Source organism: Alexandromys fortis, unplaced genomic scaffold (genome assembly GCF_014885135.2).
Source record: "Alexandromys fortis isolate MF-2015 unplaced genomic scaffold, M_Fortis_MF-2015_v1.1 scaffold_16, whole genome shotgun sequence".
Classification (NCBI taxonomy): domain Eukaryota; kingdom Metazoa; phylum Chordata; class Mammalia; order Rodentia; family Cricetidae; genus Alexandromys; species Alexandromys fortis.
In genome coordinates this window covers 11,107,773-11,129,947 of record NW_026067893.1, presented here as the reverse complement: position 1 = coordinate 11,129,947, position 22,175 = coordinate 11,107,773, and the positions used below count along the sequence as shown (strand labels likewise).

Below are 22,175 nucleotides of genomic sequence, written 5' to 3'. Positions count from 1 at the left end.
CAACTTCCTAAAGTTTTAAACATAGCACAATGTCATGTCTAACTAGGCACCAACCCCTAACATACGCTATTTCCTGGGCATCACTTCATATCCAAACCTCATCAGTTAATAACTCCAGAATATAATTCTCTCTTTGTTCCATCTCAATCTATAAGCAGATTTTTTAACCTTCTTCATTCTATATCTTTATTTTGTGGTCTATATTATGCATTTACTCAAAGTATTGATCTAGTATGAGGTGTTTAGTAAAGATGGGTTCAGTATTTCTTTTGAGAGGCTAACAGTCAACTTGAAGGAATAAAGCACCCACCTGAGCCACTGATATCATGTCAGAGGCAGTGTCCAAGGTGTGCTTGGACTTCCCAGAGGCAGAGACATCTGTGGGCTGACACACTTAGCAGAAGCCTTGGGAGAGAGGGTGGCTTAGACAGGTTTCAGGAAACCCTAGGCAAGAAAACAGAAGTAATTTATATATTATGCAATATTCATCTCTAGAATGTAATGATCTACCTACTTTTGTTATTTTTAATATGGTGTTTAATACATGTTAAGTGACTAGCATAGATCTTAAATTAAATAACTAAAATTAAGAATAAGAGTAATGGATACTATGGCATGATAATTAAAGAAATTAGTGTTTGAAATAAGCTATCAGGACACGAAACTTGGTTTTTCCTGCTGTTAGTTGTGTGGCTTTAATGTCGATAGTATTTTCACCTCCACTATAAAAGTGAGGATGGTAATACTTTCTACTGCTGTTAGAAAGTAATACTTCCTATTACTCAAACATACTTACTTCCCTCTGGATGTTCATACATACATATGATCACACAAAGAAATGGGCTCAAAGCTTTCTATAACATAAAGTTGAGGGGACTAACTGCTTGGCTTGTTATGAAGGTATGTAACAGTGCTGGCTATTACCTTATTGTTATTATTATCATGACACAGAAAAGAATGTTCATGAGGAGTCTGGAGTACTTGGTCTTTCCATATCAGAACATTGGATGCCCTCTTCCTATCTACTACTATTGCCAGAGTCCTACCAAATCAAGCAGCCCCAAGGTTGGACATGCAGGTTTTCAGCCCTTGCCCACAGCTCTTCATGAATATTAGTTTATAGTAAGGAGGCATCACTATAGGTTGTCAGGATTGAAATGTTGAAGCTGTGAAAACTGGTATCAGATAAAAGTCAAGCAGAACCTATGAAGGGAACCAGACCAATTTCTGTTTGCCTGCAGGGTGACCTCCAAAGGACCAACATCCAGCTTGACTTTGGGGATGGAATTGCTGTGTCCTATGCCAACTTCAGCCCCATTGAGGATGGCATCAAGCATGTGTATAAGAGTGCGGGCATCTTCCAGGTGACAGCGTATGCAGAGAACAACCTTGGTTCTGATACAGCCGTCCTCTTCCTACATGTAGTTTGTAAGTAGCAATGAGCAGCTCTCCTGCCCTTCCGCCACTCCCTTTTCAACCAGTTGGCAGCTCCATCTGCCCAGATTTTACTTTCTAGAGTTTCAGAGCTGAAGCCAGGTTCATTGTGGCTCCTAAAATCATCCAAGTTAAAACACTGAAATGCACATCCAGCTATAATTTAATTTCACGGTGCTGAAGTAGATTGCATATTTTAAATGTATGGGCAACATTACTGAGGTTCTTTACTTTGTAGCGCCATTCTGATAGGTTGGTGCACATGCATACTCTTATGTAGATAAAATGTCTTCTCCTTTTGTTTTAGAGATTCCTGAAAAGTAAATAAATATGGAAGCCCATCCAGATTATGGTCCTAGCTTCATTTGGCACACTATGAGTAAAAAATGCAGATATCAAACTAGATGTTCGGCTCTGTTGGAAGAGCCAAAGGAGCATCTGAAAAGAATTGAATATGATTTAAAAATAATGATTTTCATACATCCAAGGTTATTTCATGTCCATTGTATTATAAATACAATTTTGTGTTGTGCTATAGTTGGCTTCAATGACACTGGCTGCTGTTGGGTTGAAACAGCATTAAGGATTCTGGGATATTTGTTTGTGCTGACTGCTTTTTGTGTGTTATTGAAACTTGAATGAAACATAAGCAATGTTGTTTCTAGATTGTGGACTCAGGGTATGTTTGATATGGGCTGACACGAATTCACCACACCTCATCAGAAATACTTAGGGGTTTAAAGACTTCTCTAGTCTTTGTTTTAGAAGGAGCCTTTCCCATATCCATGAAGAAAGTATTCCAAAATATTTCATCATGATACTCAGAGCAGATGGCAGTTGAAAACCTAGGATTTTTATTTACTTCTGTATGTTCCTTATAAAACTTTCAGGCTATAATTGGCTCTGGGTAACTGAAATTGTGCCAAGTGAAAATGGATCAGCAGGGACCACTGTGTATCCCATAATGTCTTTCTAGTAATATGTCACATAAAATAAAAATTATATGTTTGAAAGAGTTGAAGTGAATAAAAGAAACCCATTCCTTTTAATGATCCAGTGATTGTATAAACTCTTGTATGTGAATAGCACATTCCTAAAGGGCTCGTGGCCAGCAGTGAGCTATTTTACCTTCTAGTGAAAAGTATAGCAGTAATACATAATAAAAATGTATAGGAAGCAACCTGGACTACAGATCAGTTATATCTCTACCATGCCAATCTGTAATACATACCTCTAGCTTAATTCCAATTTTGAAATGGCTTAAGTCGAAGCACTGCCTGGCCTCACAGGGTTTGGGGACCAATAGAAATGAACTACACAAGGCATGCCTAACCACTCACTAGGTCATTTAGGAAATAGCTATTGAGTTCTTATTGTGTGTAAGGGACTCTACTGGGCACTTAGAGTCATCAGTACAAATATGATGCTGCCCTTGTGTTATTTTCATCCTATTGAAGAAGAGCTATTTTTAAAAAATGAGTCATAAATAGATACAGTGATGAAGATCCATATATACCCAACGCAGTCTCTCTCTTCCAGCAGCACCAGACTAGGAGCCCATATGAGTGGTACACACCCTTCTTCTTGGGCTTTAGACTGTTTGAACCCTGATCATAATCCTTTTGACTGTCCTGTGTAGTCAACATACCTAGCCCTTACAAAATTTGAATTCTTCATCTTATCCCTTAGATTAAAAGAAATCTAAAAGTCAAAGTGGGAATCAAAGTAGATGATGTATATGCTAGGGGTACCCAAGACCACTCCTAGGCATGGCAAGTCACTAGGCAGAAACATAGAGGTTAGTACATCATCCTTGGCTATATTTTGTTCCAGAGAAGACAGTCAAAGAAAGCTCAGCAAAGGAAAAGGCTTGAGCTAGGGAGATGGGTCAGTCAGTAAAGTTTGCCTGCTGGGCAAAAATTGGGATCTGAGTTTGGATTCCCAGAACCCTCATAATGCCTATGGTTATGGTAAACATCTGAATCTTAGCACTTGGTGGTGGGGTCACACAAAGACTGGTGTATCTATGGGACTGTTTGGCAAGTCTGCTTAGCCAAATCAATCAGTGGCAAGTTCAGGAAGGAGTCCTGACTCAAGGAGAAAAAGGAGAACACTTCTGATGTCAAACTCTAGGTTTCCTGAACATGTACACACATAAAAGCATGTACACATGCACACACATACAAAAGCATATATAAGCCACACACACACACACACACACACACACGACACGCTAATTGCTTTAGCAAAAAGTGGTGACATGTGGGTGGCCTTCTACCAGAGAAACTTGCTAAAGATTTGGAGTCCAAAATTTGTGATTGTCATAGAGTCACTATCTGTCTGATATAAGCCAAAATTCCAAGCTCTTAGTAGAAAGCAGATATTATGAATAAACCATATTGTTTTCAAGGGAACAACTCTTACCAGGTAATTATTCTATTCTTAAAGCCAAGTTCCTTTTGTGAAGGTGGGAAATTTCAGGAAAATGTTATCATATATGTTCACAGTATGGAGAACACTCCTCCACACCTGCCTTGACACATGATAAACAGTACAGGTTGTCACAGTAATTACTAGCACTTCCTCTTGACTTTCTGCCTGATACTTGTACTGCAATTTAAAAATGAAGACAAAGAAAAAAATAACTTCACATTCCTCTGTTCCAGGCACTTAGACCACACATGTTACTGATGCAGCCAAGAGTGGGGCTTTGTCTACAGGTTGAAAGAACAATATATCCTAGTATACACACACACACACACACACACACACACACACCACAGAAAGAGAGAGGGAGGGATATGCCAGGAATGGGTTTATACTGTGGGTTATGTGCACGAAAGAGGAAATGTTCCTTGAAACTTTTATTGTCCTCATAATTCCCTCCAAATCAATCATGGCTGCATTTCCCAGACAGTTAATACAGTGGAAACTGCTCTTGGCCTCACCTTGGGCCATTAACTAACAAAAGAAGTTGTTAGCCACCCATAATAACCAATTTCACACAGATTATTGGACTTTCATCAAAAGCAGAAGAACTGTGTGACAGGAGGTCTTCTTTCCCATTCATTCAGCTCTTCTCACCGTTCTGTAATCTGTTCCCACCTTAAAGCCAAGATCTGGCTCAGGATCCTTGTAGTAAAATCTGTTCTTAGTTATTGTTTGCAGTGATTAGTTTAGGTCAAACATGCTTGGCCTGAAACTGGAATAAACGGGACCATGTTAGCCACAGAAACTATACCCAGTTTATGTCTGACATAATCTTAGGAAGAAGAAAGTCATTTTGTTGCCTTTGGGTGTCAGGGAGCCCTCAGGAGAAGAGAAGGGGTTTCCAGGATTACGGTCATGTGCAGTTTAGACAAACTGTTAAATGCCTAAGGGTCTCATGAGGCAGCTTGGGAAGAGCTTCATGCCATTTGGGGAATGGAATGAGAATAGGAACATTGGCTTCTAGGACGAATGGAAGACCTAAGACTCTGCAGTGTTGAGCAGATCACCAGAATTCTCCTCTCCCTCCTAGGCTAGCCTCCTCCTTGTCTGACATCCCTCACTGGCCAGAAGAACACAAATCATTGAGAGATTTTCTTTACCTTAACCATTAAATATGAGTAAGAAGTTGCTGAAGAAGTTGGCAATGTTTTCTCGCACCTTGTGTTTCTGTGGCTGACATCAGGCAGACCATGTAGAAATAATACAGATTTTCTCATTTAAAATAATTAAAGTGTCAGCCGAATGTGTGGATGAAGTGTCAGGGTTGAAACTGTGTGCTGGAAAAGAATCTTGAGGTGCCATATGTCTGGAGTCAGGGCAGAGAGCTGTAGGCAGGAAGTATTTGCAAGCTATAGATGGATGGATGTTTTTATTCTTTTCTTCATTTTATTCTTAAACTGACAGAAATCATATGTTAATCATGTACAGCATGATGTTTCTCAAACACATGCATAAATTGTGTGATGGCTCCATCAGGCTAATTATCACAAACATTACATCCCAAACTTACTTTTTCAATGGTGAGAACTCTTAAAAATCTGTTTTTTAAAGATTTTCCAAATCTAATACATGTAATTAACTATGCTTCACATCAGAGTGCAGTAGATTCTAGGATGTGTTTCATATTCTTTGACCAGCATCTCTCCCACCCACCTGTGTCACCCTCTGCCAAGCAATATTCTCTTGCTTTCTTTTGTTAGCTCATAGATCCAATGTGCGTGTGTGTGAGATCCTATGATATCCACCCACTCTGTGCTTAGCTAAACTCCCCTAAGATAGGATCGTGTGGGCACATACATGTTTTCTTAAATGTCAAGAAGAGAATATCTGACAAGTCTTAAAATCAGAATATCCCAGATGTAAAATGAATATACAGATCATTCTCTGCCAGTATTTCCCTCTCCTCTTTTTATTTTGAATGAATGACAAGTGTCACTTCGACCTGGGCTGTGTTCATAGACATCCTTTTACTGGATGGTGTAGCTTAGAGCATAGTGCTGTTTATGTTTTCTGAGCAAAGGGGAGAAGCTGTGTTGTTATCATTTTGGAAGGCTGATGTTTGCTTCTCCTCTAGTTTACGCAGCTATGTTCTTCCCTTTCTGTAAAGTGGCCTTGCAAGCCTCTGAGTGGCACTCAGTATGTCCTCCAGATGATGAGGCACAATGGCCAATTGTTAAAGTAGATGGAAAACAATGAGCAACTGAAGATAATGGAAGAGCCTTCCATATAATTCACTGACCTCAAGTCACAAAACGGGCTAATTCTCAAAAGTAAAACAGACTGCTGTTTATCGTTCTATTTAATGGCTAAGTGTCTAGTAAACTGGGTTTGTCCTTCAACTGGAGTTCCGTAAGTATTCAAGGAGGGTGAGCTCGCCAGATGTAAATTCAATTCACCTGTCACTCAAGAAATCAGAAACTTGATTTGAATTTCCTGTTACATGTCTTTTACAATTAAAGAACACACACACACACACACACCCCAGCATTTTAGGATTTGTGATCATGGCCTTTTTGTTTACAGGCATAGTCATAAAGATAGAGATTAAACATCAAGGCTGTAAAAAGTTGATGGATTGTTCTGGGAACATTAACACTGTCTTTCCCCCTCCTTTTCCTTTAGGTCCAGTGGAGCATGTTCACCTTCGAGTTCCATTTGTCGCCATAAGAAACAAGGATGTGAACATCAGTGCAGTTGTGTGGCCCAGTCAAATGGGGACCCTTACCTACTTCTGGTGGTTTGGCAATAGCACAAAGGTTTGGCCCTCTCTCCTCAGTATCAAAGTTGATCTAGATTCCTATGTTCAAGTTTCTCTTAGTTTGCAGGAACTGGATTGTCCCAATAACTGGCACATAGTGACGTTAAGAACACACAGAATTGAACAAAATATGCTTCCTGGGGTAGGTCTTTACCTTAGTAGGGAAACTTCATGTAACTGTTCGAAAGGAAGAGCACTTTGGGAAATGGAACAAATCTGCAGGCTCTTTTTCTTCTATTTCACTTCTGTAAAGAGTCATTGAGTCTGTTTTGCTTTAGTTCCTGGTCTTTCTACTGCTGTGGTGTACAATAGCAGGGCCATTGCTTGGCATCTCTGAGACTGAGAGTTCACATGGGTCAAACACGAGCTAGACACCTAGTTGTCAGGGCAGGAGATAAAGTTGGATGACATGTAAAGAATCCCCATCAACACCTGCCACGTGTTCTGCCAACACAAGTTGCTTTAGGGACAGTGATGAGGTGGCTGTGCCTTAGAGTAAGAAACAAGAAAGATCAACTGTTGGAACTTTGAAAACGGGCCTACACCAAGAGCCGGTTGACAATGATGCTTGTGTCAAGTGCTGATACTCAGAAGTATTAGGCCAAAAGATCATCAATTATGTTAATGTTCTCTTGCTTTATTGGTTTTTAAAAAGCAACATTTAGATTTTAAAAATAGTATGTTTATTTATTAATTTGGGTGCATGCTGCAGGGTGGCATGTTTGGAGGTCAGAGGACAACTTGCAGGAGCCCCTTCCTGCCTTCCACCTGCCGTGTAGATTCCAGCAGTCCAACTCAGTTACCAGGCAGCAAGCTCCTATATCTGCTGAACCATCTCAGAGTCCAGAAACTTAACTTCCAAAGCATTTCATATTTACAGAGAAATTGAGAGCGGCATGCAGAGATTTCTTCTGTTCCCTGTTCCCAGCAATGTACAACCTTCTTCTTTGTAAACACAATACATTTGATATAGTTGGTGAACTTTATATGCAGATCATTATCACCAAGAATATAAAGTTTATATTAGGGTTGGGTTAGAAGTAAACAAATGTAAGAAACCAAGTAGTTGAGTTTTTCCACAATCATCTGTGATTTACTTATTCATCTCTTCCTTCTCCTCAACACCTGCCACTAGTACCTCTAGATTTTTATTTGATAATATCCTACAGTTAGACTTGTTAGTTTGTTTTCTCTACAAGTTGGATTGCTTTTCAGTTAGTAAGATGTATTTAAATAGTTTCCATGTTGTTTCATGATTCATGTCTTGATAGCTCATCTCTTTTTCTTTTTCTTTCTTTTTTCTTTTTGTTTTTATAGACAGGGATTCTTTGATGTCTGTCCTGGAACTAGCTCTAGTAGAGCAGGCTGGCCTCAAACTCACAAAAATCTGCCTGCTCTCCATCCTGAGTGCTGGGATTAAAGGCATTTAATAACAAAGGGCATCAGATTTCTCTGGAGCTGGAGTTACATATGGTTGTGGGCTGATGTGTGGGTGCTAGGAATTTAAACTGGGTCTTTTGAAAGTTCAGTATGTGCCTTTATCTGCTCAGCCTTCTTTAGCCATTGCATCTTTACCTTCCCAACAGTGAAGCACAGCTTCTCTTACTTAATATTCTCCCCAGGTTTGATGGTGTTGGTTTAGACTTTGTCATTCTTCCAGGAATCTAATAGTATCACATGTGAATCTGCATTTACCAGATGACATATTATTTGGAGAATGTGCTCTAAGCCCACTGGCCAGTTTATATTGTGTTTGGTGGATTGTGTATTGTTCCAAAGAGGAAGAGATCTGGTCAGTCATCATCATCAAATTAAACCATGAAGCTCAATATGGACACATTGAACAAAACTGCCGTATACAGGCTGCCCATGCATGCTTCAGCATTGCCAGGGCATAAATTTCATTTATTTTTCATTCTATTCTAAAACCAAGATGCTTACTTGACACTGTTTAATGTTTCTTAGATTTACTCATATATTTTGCATAACAATTCTTGCACCATTTGAAGATATATCCTTCCTGCCTATTTTACTTCTCTTGATAAGGTCTCTTTCAAAGCTTAGACATTGAAATTTAATGAAGTTCATCTTATCAATCGCAGGGTGCTTTGTGACTTCGATATTTATCTACAGAGCCACTGCTGTATACAAGACAATTCAAATTTTATCTTACATGATACTCTAGAGTTTTAAATTTTTTTGTTTTACATTTAAGCTTACAATCCATTTTAGTTCATCTTTGAGAGAAGTAAGGCCTGTGGCAGGGTTCCTTTGCTCCGGCATGCAGCTCTCCTAATGTTGCAACTTAATCTCTTGGAAGCTCTGTCTTTGCTATGTTTTGTTACCCTTCCTTCTCTAGAAAGATCACATGTAACTCTGTGTATTCCTTCTCACGATCTTTTGTCTTCCTTCCCTGTTGCCATGCCGTCTTGCTTGTTGTTAAGTTTGTAGTAAGACTGAGGTGCAGTTTCGTATCAATATTTTGTTGCCTCACATGGGTCTTTTTCTTTTCTATAAAAACTTAGACTGAGTTTGTTGAGATCTAAAAAATTACTTTTTAAAATATTTTTTGGGAGATGTATTATTGATATGTCAACCTGTGGAGATCTAAAACTTTGACAATCGTGAGTCTTCCTCCCCACGGACATGGACCGTCTCTCTGCTCATTTGCTTAGCCCATGGTTTCCTTCAGCAGAATTTCATAGTCATATGCAGATCTTGCAGATATCTTATTAGATTTATGGCTAAGTCTGACATTTCATTTTTAGTAGTGCTGATGCAGATGGCATTGATTTTAATTAAGATTTCACCTGTGCAATACCAGTATCTAATAGAATGACTGACTTATGTATATTCACTCTGAAATTTGAAACCTGGTTATATTGAACTAAGACATCTCAAGAGTTCGTTTGTTGTTAATACTGTTTTGAATATTTTTAAAAAATACTTTTTTGTTGTTGATTCTTTATGGATTTCACGTTGTGCGTCCTGAGTCCTGATCTCATTCATCTACCTATCCCTTCGTATCCTTCCTCTGCCCTTGACAACTCCCTTATTCTTTTAGGGATCCTATGACTTTGACTTTAGATTGTGTGCTTCCCAGGTATTTCACAGTACACTCACATTCGTGCACATGCGCGCTCACACACACACACACACACACATTTGTGCATACACAGTGACTAGGCTCATTTGGAATTGAGATAGTATCTCTTTTCCTTACAACTGTTAGACGAAGATAAAAACCCTTGTAAGTTAGGCTCTAATTTATTTGTTTCTTCTAGGGACAGATTTTTTAATAAACCATAGTACACTGATGTACTTGGAAATTACCCCTTATCCCCCTCGCTGAAAGAAGCACAAAGCACATTTCTCCAGTATTTATGGGAGACCCTGACCAGCTCCTGTCTTTAAAATTTACAAAGCTATGAAGGCCTCCTATGACTCACCGGATCCTCCCTGCAGTTTTAACTATCCTATGTTTGTTTACCGTGAAAATCTATTGTGTCCTTGATGTTGCTTACCCTGGCCAAGATAGTAATTTAAAAATAATACAAGAAACATGCCAAATTTGGATGAGTTGGGCACTGAGAGGTAAAATAAATAACTACTCGGTTATTAGTTTGGAATGATGATGTGATTTCTACCTCTCTCCTCACTCCTGAGACGTAAGGCTGGGAGGTGCCTCCCCCCGATCTGGTATAAAATGACAGGCATAATACAGCAGAGGGTGCATGGACCCGGGACTGAGAGTCCTGAGTTACGTTGCCAGAATGGCTGTGTTTCAGGTAATCCTGGATGTTTGACCTTGGTCAGGTTGTTTGTCCTAAGCTGCCATTCACTGACTCTCTCATCTTGCATATTGTAAAAAGTAAGATGGTGCACATTTAAATATCACTGCTACATGGTCAGCAACTGATGCATTGCTGTTTATCCTTGAAATACATCTATTAAAAATGATGGTAAAAGAAAAGATTCATGGACCCAGGGGACTTTCAGTTTGTACTATTTCTGCCTCGCAGCTTTAATTTAACTTTGCAGTATGAGTGACTAACCCTTTTGCATTTCTGGATTTTTTTCAGAGTGGCAACAGATAGTCAGGTCTATATTTGCTACAGTAGGAAGCCTCTCACAGTGTATAGCCAGCATCCCAAGTTGAAACACTTGATTAGTTGAAGAAACAACCTCAGACTCAGGAGCCCTAAATCCATGAAGCCTATGCCATTACTCAGCACAAGAATGCTGCATTACTGGGAATGTTTATCCCCTTAGCGTTACTGAGCAGTCATTTTTCTTTAAAAATCATGCGATATAAAAAGAAAAGAGGAATGAGAAAATCACTGGGGGAAAAGTTTATTTTTCCCCTGAGAGTGTAAGAGTTTGGCTTCTATTTGGGACATTTTTTTTCTATTAATGTACATTTGCTTTATCATCTTTAGTGAGAAACCACTGTATATAATGAGGCCAATTCTTGGATGGGTCTCAGCATAGAAATTTACTTGGCAGACAATGGGAAGCTAAAGATGCAAATGCAAATGTCTTTGTGGTGCCTATTTTCTCTTGAGTGCTGATTCTAAAATATGAAGTGCCTAATAATGGTCTCTATGTATTTGATTCAAAGTAACTAATGAATGGAAAAAAATTGAAGACTCTAGTTTTGATTTCCCTGATAATTATATGTTAGCTTGAGTTATTGAGTCTTTTTGTCTGTAATCAGGGAACTAGCATTTAACATCATGGAGTTATGCATTAAAGTCTCTCTCACACATACAGATGTTATGACATATTATGAGGATTTTAAGTGCATATTGACAATGTAGTTTCAATTTTTTAATTGATTACTGGAGGTATTCCTTTTGATAAGAAATTCCCATCCAGAGGCTTAAAAATGGAGTGCAGTGTACAGTCCTCCCATGACACAGAGGTTAATACCAGTTGATATTTGTTTCCAAAGAACAAAGCTAGCAATACCTGAAAGCCAAAAGTATAAAATAATTTCAGAATATAACAAATGTGGGTTGAAATCCAGACAGATTTTTCTTTGTTTTAGTCCATTGGTCAAAACATTTACTTTCATTGAGTCTCAGTTTTATTAACTGCGAAGTCAAGTACTAACAGTAAAAACTACAATTGATTGTTTTCATGAGCTTTAAGCAAAGAATACTCATGAATTACATAGAACATGGCTAAGATTTTGGGAACATCAGACATTGTTACATACTGATGACATTTAGATCTAGGAATAAAATCTGACAGGGTTATACAGGTCATATAACTGTCTCTAAAAACAGTTACTTCCTGCATTTGAAAGAGACACATTTCCAGTGCTTTTTGTTATCACCATGTTAGAAGCTCATTAATGCAGAAGGGGCCACATTACACCATAACTTAACCAATGATCACCAAAGTGGGCTGAAAAAGGAATGCGTGTTTTGGGATGTGTTGGTGAGTGTGGTCAACTTCAGGTCGGTTTGGCTCCTTTTGACTAGCTAATTGCTCTTTAAAATGAACCAGTTCTCATTTATTTATCCCTAGTATTTGCTTTGTTTTTTCAATATTTATTATTTTATTTAATCATCACAACAGCTTTATTAATTTAATCACCAGAAACCCCATTTTATAGGGGACACATAGGCTGATAACCTTGGAAGTTTTTGGTGTGTGTGTGTGTGTGTGTGTGTGTGTGTGTGTGCATGCGTGGTGTGTGTGTACTACATGAAGTAGCAAAGTTCACTCAGGTGGTTAGGTTAAATAAAAATATTGGTACAAATAAAGTGACCCCCTAACTCTATAGCCAGTTCTTATTCTGATGCTATTAATATCAGGGGTAAAAGGCATGGACTGCATTATCCCTGCCTTCAAAGAAATTGTGTTCCATCTGAAAAGGCAAGATGAAAACACATAGAGTAATTGGTGTGGAAGTATGATGTACAGATAAATAGAAAATAATGAGCATTCCTGAGACCCAGCTGTTGGCTTACATACCGACAGAACTATCAGCAGGGGACATGAAATTGTATCAGGTCCTCCACAGATCTTTCTCAGAAGCTGCTTTTTCTACTTGATGTGAGGAATACAAAGAAGGGTAAATTCCATTTCTCGCCTTCAAGAAATGTGCTCTATTTGGTAATATGAATTTAACATCCACAAAAATGAATAAGAAGGGAAGGCAGTGGGAGCATCCCCATGCAAGCCAAGTAGGGCATCCTAGGTAGTGTTGGATGCAAGCCTTGTGAGCCAGAGAGTGTCACTTATGGAAATGGAAATGGTCCTAAGCAGACTTTGAAGGAGCAGCAGAGGCGAGGCATGGAAAAGGAAAAATTTAGGTGTAAAAGTTAATCCTTGCAAGTGGTTGTATTCCTTGTGGATTAAGTCTGTCAAAACAGAGCATTCATATGGGCAGACATTGGAAGAAAAACACTTAAACCTGGAAGGATCAGGCATATTATAAAATAATATATATACACATATACATATACATGTGTATATATATATATTATTTTTGTCATAAAAATCCATGTTTAAGGTAAGGTAATAAGACATAAAATTAAACAGAGCTATCATGAATATGTGACGCTTTGATAGAAATATTTCTGTGTGTGTGTGGTGTCCGTGTGTGTGTCCATGTGTGTATCGGTGTGTGTGTGTGTGTATGTGGTGTTCATGCATATATGTTAAATCATTTTCAACTCTGAATTTTTGCATCAATCTATAGTTATAACACAGCTATGAATACTATTTTGCTGCATTTCTTTCTTAATTTTGTGTGTGTTTAAGTTTCTTTCCATGGTTCTGTGCATGGTATGCCCACAATTATATATCCTGCCTTTTCATTTCATATGATAAGCACTTTTCATACACTGCTATGTAATCTCTGCAGATTTTCAGTGAGGCAAGTATAGTGATTGCATTGTTTGCTCAGCTTGCTGGTGGAAGATGTGAACGAGGTGCACACGTTAAACTGTGGGGATTGTGAGTGGTGCAACATTCTCACGACTTGCTGTGTGGACTGCAGGTGGAGCCTGTATCCAGAGATCGCCCTGCAGCTCACTAATCCATTAGTCAAGTGGAAATCTTAGAACTAAAGAGTTCCTCAGAGCTTTTATTATTTCTTGCCAGGCTCGGTTGGATAATTTGTGACCTGTCACATGTGAAGGACTCTTCACTATGATGCATACAACCCTAAGTCTAGGCAGGGCATGAGGTATTATTCTAAGGGGCCCGCTGCAAGCTGGCTCTGCCGCTAGGACAAAGCAGAGGCAGAAAAGTCAATCGTCTGCCTTCTGGGTTTGTGGGTCTCTGAATGGCCAATTTGCTGGGATTAACAGAGGTCTGGCTTAATAAATGTGTCTGCATGCCTAATAGATTTGAGTAAATGAACCTTAAAATACTTGATTTAATTTAGCATTGGGCATTCTACCTCAGTGGCCAATGAAGAACTCAAGGATCCTGTTGACTGTTCCAGCTTTGTGAGAAAGGTGAAATCAGCCATGTTGCCATAACCGCTGATGAAAAACAAAAGCAATTTGGGAAGCAGAATTGGCTTCTGTATTTACCTAGTATCGATGCCTGTCTGTGGCCTGCCACCCAGAGACCAAGCATCCCCATCCATCAGCATTTGTTTGCTGTGGCTCTGTGCCCTGACTGGCCGCTGTGATGGCTTGCATTCACCTACCTCTGATGAAATGCTCCCTTTGTCCTTCAGCCCTAAACCCTCTCTTGGCTCTGGAACCTAGGGAAGCAGCCAGATGGAGACAAGATAAGATTTGCTTGGACAGGAGGGAATCAGCTTCTCTCAGAGGAGATGCTATTGATCAAATGCCACAACCAGCTAAGTCTTGGGATAAGAAGGATCTTCTGGGGAGGGGAGAGGGCCATAGGTCCCACTTAGAGCTGATGAAGATGACAAGGGAATAGTGAAGACATCCAGAAGAAACTAGGAACAGAGAGAATAGTACTGAGCTATGGAAGGACCGCTATGGGGCAGCAAACAGGACAAAAGAACAATTGAAGATATTCACCACCTGAGGGACTCATTCAGAGTCTAGAAAAATAAAAACATTCCTATTATCCCTTCTAAACATCTTTCACCTAGCATTTTGTGATAAAAAATTTCAGATAAATGGTCAGAATTTTGCAAGGAACTGGATGTAGTTCCTCTCTGCACACATATCCACTGTATGTAGTATGCTAATTATATTTATTATGGAAATGTCACAAGTCTATCTCTGCATTCCTGTCTATACATTCATTAATCTTGATTTAAAAATTTATTTTAAAATAAATTTAAGATCATGTGTTTTGTTCTAAATCATTAAATTTGCAAATCATTGACTGTGGTTGTTAGTTTCTTGAAAATTTTCCTCCTTGGGTAATAAAAAAATTTATCAACAATGTAATGTATGCATCTGCAGTGTGTATTTACTACTTGAAAAGGCATTCACTTGAGTATCTTACCTCTTTTGATGCCTTTTCACCAACCATTTCGAAGTTTCCTCTATGTTTTCGGCCAATCTCCATCCCAGACTCCTCCCCATCATATCCTAGATTTGCCTGCTACAGCCCATCATACAAATGTAACCATACAGTGCAAACTGATCTCTTTCACCTCTTGTGTTTTTTTTGACAGTCACACATCTGTATTTTTATGGGTACCTATGTATATGTATGCATTAATATTATTTTTTGTTGTATGAAGATCCCATGGCTAATTTTTATTTCTCGTTGGTGAATTTCTAGACTGTCCACATTTTAAGCTGATGTGAACAGCTGCTACGAATTTCATTGAATGTACATGTATGTTTTCTCTTAACTAAATTCTGAAGACTACAGTGGCAGATCATGACATGTGAAATGGCAAATCACTATGGGAAAGGTTCTCATAATTTCTAACAAACCAAACTTTCCTCAAAATGGTTGCAGTTCTTTTATATTTCTACCAAAATAGGATGAGAGTTCCAGTTTGCTTTGTAGTTTCAACAGTGTTTGGCATTATCATTTAAAAATAACTTTTAACCATTGTACTATTACATCTTGATGTCTTATTTTGTTTTCAAAGATCTTGGAAGACCTCTGACTCATAAGGCTTAATACAATATGCAATAGTAGTAAGCAGAATGTACCCACAGCCATTTGTCAATCTCTTAGGTCAATCTCGGAATGACTTCTCAGAGATAACATAACTCCAAAAGTTCATGTTTTAGACATAAATTCTGTATTTTATTTTTAATTGTCATATAATACCTGAAGAAAATAAGTATAGTTGTTTCTGTACCATATGATAGATACAAACAATTGTTTTATAGACCACAGTAAAGAAGACTTCTCCAGAAGTTCATAAACACTGTGTTGTTGGCTACTCTGAGATACTGGGACCACAGTGTTAGCCTTTTCTCTAAACAGATAAAGAGGAGACCTAGAACAGACCTATATGTTGCCTAAAGTCATTCATTCAAATAGCGATGGAGCTAGAGTTTTTTTTTTATCTTAAAACTAAGTTTGTATTTTTTTAAAAAACAAAGTACTATATATTTCCAATTCCTTTGTCTTAGGCAACCATTGTTTATTATATACATCTATGAAAATTGCTCATTTTTATTGATTTTTATTGAGCTCTACAGTTTTTCTGCTCCCTTTCCTGCCTCTCCCCTCCCCTTCAATTCTCTCCCCATGGTCCTAATTTACTCAAAAGATCTTGTCTTTTTCTATTTCCTATGTAGATTAGATCTATGTATGTCTCTTTTAGGGTCCTCATTGTTGTCTAGGTTCTCTGGGATTGTGATTTGTTGGCTGGTTTTCTTTGCTTTATATTTAAAAACCACTTATGAGTGAGTACATGTGTTAATTGTCTTTCTGTGTCTGGGTTACCTCACTCAAAATTATGTTTTCTAGCTCCATCCATTTTCTTGCAAAATTCAAGGTGTCATTATTTTTTACTGCTGTGTAGTACTCCATTGTGTAAATGTACTACATTTTCCTTATCCATTTTTCAGTTGAGGGGCATTTAGGTTGTTTTCAGGTTCTGTCTATGGCAAACAAAGTTGCTATGAACATAGTTGAGCATATGTCCTCATAGCACGATTGAGCATCCTTTGAATATATACCCAAATGTGGTATTGCTGGGTCTTGAGTTATAAGTCACTGTTCTTGTCATTCAGGAGACAACAGCAGTGTGGTACACATAGCCTCTCATTTCATGGCTGTGGATCTTCTATCTTTCCATGGCGTGGATGACACCACCATGCAGAGCTCCATTTGTCTTCAGCATACTTCTCAAAGCATGACTGTAGGGTTGGAGAGATGGCTCAGCAGTTAAGATTATTTTATTTGCTGCTCTTTCAGAGGACCAGGATTTAATTCTTAGCCCCCAGTTATGGGGGATCTGATACCCTCTTTTTGCCTCTGCAGGTACTACACACGTCATACACAGAGTACATGTAGGTACAGCATATATTCACATAGAATAAAAATAAGCAAAATATTAAAGAAACAGGGCTCTAAACACACATGGCATCATGGTGTGAGTGACAGATCCATTTCTACCTTATCCTTTGCTCATCTCCAAAGGCACACGGGTGCCATTCTGAAGCCATATGTATGATAAATAATGCCTACACCTCGGGAGCTGTCTTCAGCTGAGGGGAAATGGTATTTCTTTATATATTCCCTTCCTTTTTTATTCAATAAAGAGAGAAGAAAATATATCAGAAGCTTGGGGTAGTATCTCTGATTCTGCCCAACAACCATGAGCCTGATCATAAAGGAGTGCTATAGAATTTGAAATAGAAGAAATCAAATTAGTTCTTCAGAAGCCCTGTCAAATATGGTGAGAATAAAAGGATTTCAGCCTTATAGAAAGAACACTGTCTAAAAACCACATCTTCGGGCCTTTGCATTTCTCTGGGTGCCCATATCCAGCAAATGATGAATACACTGTGGGGATTGGCAGATACTTACCCCCCTTAGAGAGCAGTTCTGTGTGTACTTCAGCAAGCTACATTATCATTCTGTATCTTGTTGTCCCTATGAGTGAAGGGAATAGGGAGTCTGCTAGTTTGTGCTTGAAGCATTTCCTTGTGTGCCTTACCCAGCCTCCAGCTGTTATCCCTTACCTTCCACAGCACAGGGATCATGAGATGATAAGGGTCTTAAGAAAGCTGCTGGATATTGACTCTTCCATTTCAAGCTCTGCCTTCCCTTCCTCAAGAACTTTCTTGCATTCTATGTCTCCTTTTGTCCTTGATAAGTCTCTATCTTTTGCTAAGTCAGGAGGAAACAAAAAGAAAACTAAATCACAACCTATTATATATGCATGTGTGTACATTCTCAAACTAATAAAAATGGAGAAAATGCTTTGCAAGGGAAAAGAGACATAATTCAACCAAAAAATCAATTGTGAGGCCACTGGATTTGTTTTGCATGTGTTTTCTGTTGTAAGAATGACACTGTGCTTAAGTCAGGGGATACTGACGTAACAGGTCACTTCTTTGAAAAGTTCCTGCAGCCCAAAGAAGTATGGGGTAAAACACAAGGGACACTGGGTAGTGACAGGAAGTGATTCCTTGCTCCAGCAGCCATTAGATACAGGCATTAAAAGCTGATTTTATTTTGCCTAAGGGAAAGAACAAAGGTGATATGACAACTAGAGTGTCACTCAGTGTTAAGGTTTAAATTTTCAGAATCTTAAATTGATTAATATGCTTTCTAGTTCTGGAGATATAGCCAGAGTTTTAGGAAATCAAATAAAATTGTTAGTTTATTTTCTTTTTTAACTGAAGAACTCCCCTGAGAGCTGTCATTCTCTGAATATGCATGACATTCTGAGATTTACAGGAAGGGAAGGAAACCTGGTACCTCATGGAAGGCTGAAGGGATCTTGCTGTTCTCTTTCTTGCAGCCCCTCATCACCTTGGACAGCAGCATCTCTTTCACATTCCTTGCAGAGGGAACCAACACCATCACTGTGCAGGTAGCTGCTGGGAATGCTCTCATCCAAGACACCAAGGAAATTGCAGTGCATGGTAAGCTCTGGACCTGGTCATGTGATACTCTCTTCTGTTCAAGTACTTCCCTCCTCCTATACTAGTGCCAACCATAAACTGGTTTAGAATTTGCCAGCTTTTAGGGAGAACACTGAAGTCCAATATAGACTTCATTGGATGGAGAAGTAAAATTAAAAAAAAAAAGCAAATCACAGTTAGGCATCTGTTATCCCTTGTGGAAATACACATCTTGTGGTATATCTAGATCACATGTTTGGAGTACTTATTAGACAATCACATTTATTATAGTTAAAGGAAAGAGAAAGTCAAGGAACCGTAGAAGGAGCTAGATCTGATGATCTGTTAAGGTGTTAGCATTGTATGTACAGCACTTACTGTATGACATGGGACAGTGATCTACAAACCAGAGGAGTAATGCCCTCCACCCTGTAGGACTTATATCTTGGGTAACGAGACGACCTATGCAGAGTAATATGGTTTTCCTTTCTTGATTTTTGAAATTCCAGCATCATTGTCTGTGAAGGCTTTATAATGACGCTAAAATCGTTAGCTTATGTAGCTATATACACATCATATGTGTCGTGAAAGTTGAAGCAAAACTGCCTAGGAGAATAAAATATAGTAAAAGGAGAAGTTAGAATGGGGGTCCTCTATGGAGGGATGTGTGGATCTACAAAAATGTTCTTATGAAGTTTAATACAATGCACCATGAAAGCACAGCAATAAAAATGAATATAAGCATAAATGAAGGTAGAGAAAGTGATACATGGAGTTGCCACTATGATCTAAACCATGGGAAACAGTTCTTAATTACATTTATTTTAAGTGAAATTATAATCCTATGCTTCCATCCCTTCAGACCTCCCAGGAGTGCCCAGACGGCCACTATGATTGTAGTTTGTTTAAAAAGTTACATGAATGTATGTGAGCCTCTGACTAAGCCATATTTCTCCAACTTTGCCCCAGTGAGTTCTTTTCCTGCTTTTATGCCAGATGACCACTGGAGACCCTTATCGGGACCTGAAGTAAATATTTTTGTAGGAGTGTAAATGTTACACTGTAAAGTGGATACATCAGAAATGCTGATTTTCATGAATTAGCACCAAGTGGATACACGTGTGTACTTACTAACCAGGTCAAGAAATCAAGCATTACCTTACATTGCTAGAGACAAAGTTTAACCTACTTTCCACACCTGTGAGGGATTTTTAGAGAATGGAACTGGGGTCAGAGAGCTGGAAAGCATCCATCCCAGCCATTCCTGATTGCTATGCTTTGGTCTGTCTCTGTGATACACAGAAGGGAATTCAGATCTCCTCTGGGATTCCCTGCTTGTCTTTCATTTTAACCAATATTCTTTATAGGAGTTAGCAACATGAGGAAGAGCACAAATCTACTCTTGGTGGCCAAATGCCTTTCTTTTCAGAAGCCAAAGAGCAGCTGAAAATAAGGAAAGGTAGCTGAAACCTCGTGAAAGAGAACTGGTTTCTAATGTACATGGTTATGGGTCCATGGCCCATTGAAGCCTCGCATCTCACTCTGTCAGCTTCACCTGCACATTCTGTCTTCTTGCAGAGTACTTCCAGTCACAGCTCTTATCCTTCTCTCCAAACCTGGATTACCATAACCCTGATATTCCCGAGTGGAGGCAAGACATAGGCAATGTTATCAAGAGAGCTCTGGTTAAGGTGAGTTGACTCTGATTCCTTGAGACAAAAAAAAAAAAAAAGCAATAGATGACAGAACCTATAGTTCAAAATTCTGTTCCAAAGAAAGATGAGGATTTTTTATCCATATAGAGAAAGAAATAAAAGTCAGAACTGAGTAAGGAGGAGGAAAAAAAAGGAGACATGAGAGTACAGCTGGGAATAGAATAGAGTCTAGTCTAGTGTCTGAAGATGGAAATTGGCTCGGTGTTTGTTCCAAGTATTTCTGAGACAGGGTCTTGACACTCCTAATGAAATGGATAACAGCTTGATGAATCTCTACTAATTTTATGCATTTATCTGCAAATTGCCTATGATTGGGTCCTTCTTAAATAGATATTTAAGTTCACTAGGTTACTGTTGTCCACACAGCTAAGAAACAGAGCAGTCCACCAGGGAAAAACAGCTATAGATTTAAGTCAAAGTTATATTTGCTGTGGGGAAAATACGAGTGTTGTTAACAAGTCTTGGAAATACATACTAGAATATATCAATGAGTAAAACATTTAACTTAAGTGGATAAGTAAGTCTAATTAATGTGCTATTTGTTCTGTGATGTAGAGGCATAGCCAGCATCTCCAAAAAGCATGGAGAAATATGTGACTTCCCTATCCTGGAGATGGCAAGGCTGACCCATGCATTCAATTCAATAGATGTTTCCTGAACTATTGGAGTGGTTCCAATGAAGATATTTGAACTGTATTTTAAAGGATATGTGCCAGTTAATAGGGAAGAGATTTTACGTTTCAGGTAGAATGAAGAGTAGATGCAAAGCCAATTCCTGCTAGAAGCGCTCAGTATTTTGCAGAAATGACAGAGTTTTGTGTGGTCAATCTCTATCTGACAGGAGAACAAAGTGGTCAGTAATGGTTAAATCATAGTGTGAAGAATCAGAAGAGCTAAGTTGTAGGCATCAGAGGATGTGAAAAGTATGATGTTTCTTTTAAGTAGAAAATTCTGTCTCTCTCTATATATATGTATATATATATATGTATATATATGTGTATATATATGCCAGGCACCTATTGCTATGGCAATGCAGAAGAAAGGATGCTTAGGCAGAAAGGGCAGGATGTGGATATGCTTTCAAACAAAAACAGGGGTTGTATAGACCATGTAAAATTAAATCACAATGAGAAAAGAGACAAGGGATCATGAATATAATGAACAACAAAAGTACTAGGAACTTATAGGTGAGAGGAAAAGAAAAACTTTGTAATCCAAACAATAGATATGAGGTGTTCTTGCCACTAACTAATTTAGGACTATGTAGCAGAGACTGTATTTGGGAACAGTGATAGGTTTTGATCATTTGATGTGAATTTGGAAGACATGAGAAATGATTGCATGGACATGAACAGCTGTGAATGTGGACCTGAAGGTCAATCAGAGATCCAAGATGGAGCAGCAAAGTCTGAGCCAATGCTGTAGAGATCATGAGTCTTGCCTGGGAGAAAAGTGGGATCAGGGAATCGAGACTGCTAACATGCTTCAAAGCAAAGGGGGAAAACACAGGGAAAGATATGGAAAAGGAGCTGACAGGAAGGAAGTAGAGTAAGTTAGTGAGGAGGACAGAGGGGAATTCCTGTAGGCAGTATCTTAAGGAAACTTCAAACTCTTTATAAAGGAATTATTCATAGAAAGAGATAAGAATAAGACAGCCTCTTTATTCTGTCTGGGCTACTGTACAATGATTGACTTACAAATGACAAAAATTTATCTCTTGAAATTCTCCATGCTAGAAAGTTGAAGACCAAGACATTGATAAGAGCATGATCCATAAAT

The 22,175-nt window shown here is 38.6% G+C and overlaps 1 protein-coding gene across 1 annotated transcript in view; it reads left to right on the top strand.

Annotated features, from left to right (window-relative positions):
* Positions 1-22,175, top strand: part of Sorcs3 (sortilin related VPS10 domain containing receptor 3) — a 278,227-nt gene that overhangs the window by 242,409 nt on the left and 13,643 nt on the right. Inside the window, exons 16-19 of the mRNA XM_050146022.1 lie at positions 1,242-1,428; positions 6,547-6,680; positions 18,579-18,702; positions 20,260-20,372. Coding sequence (XP_050001979.1) covers positions 1,242-1,428; positions 6,547-6,680; positions 18,579-18,702; positions 20,260-20,372 — 558 coding nt within the window. The remainder of the gene's footprint in view (positions 1-1,241; positions 1,429-6,546; positions 6,681-18,578; positions 18,703-20,259; positions 20,373-22,175) is intronic.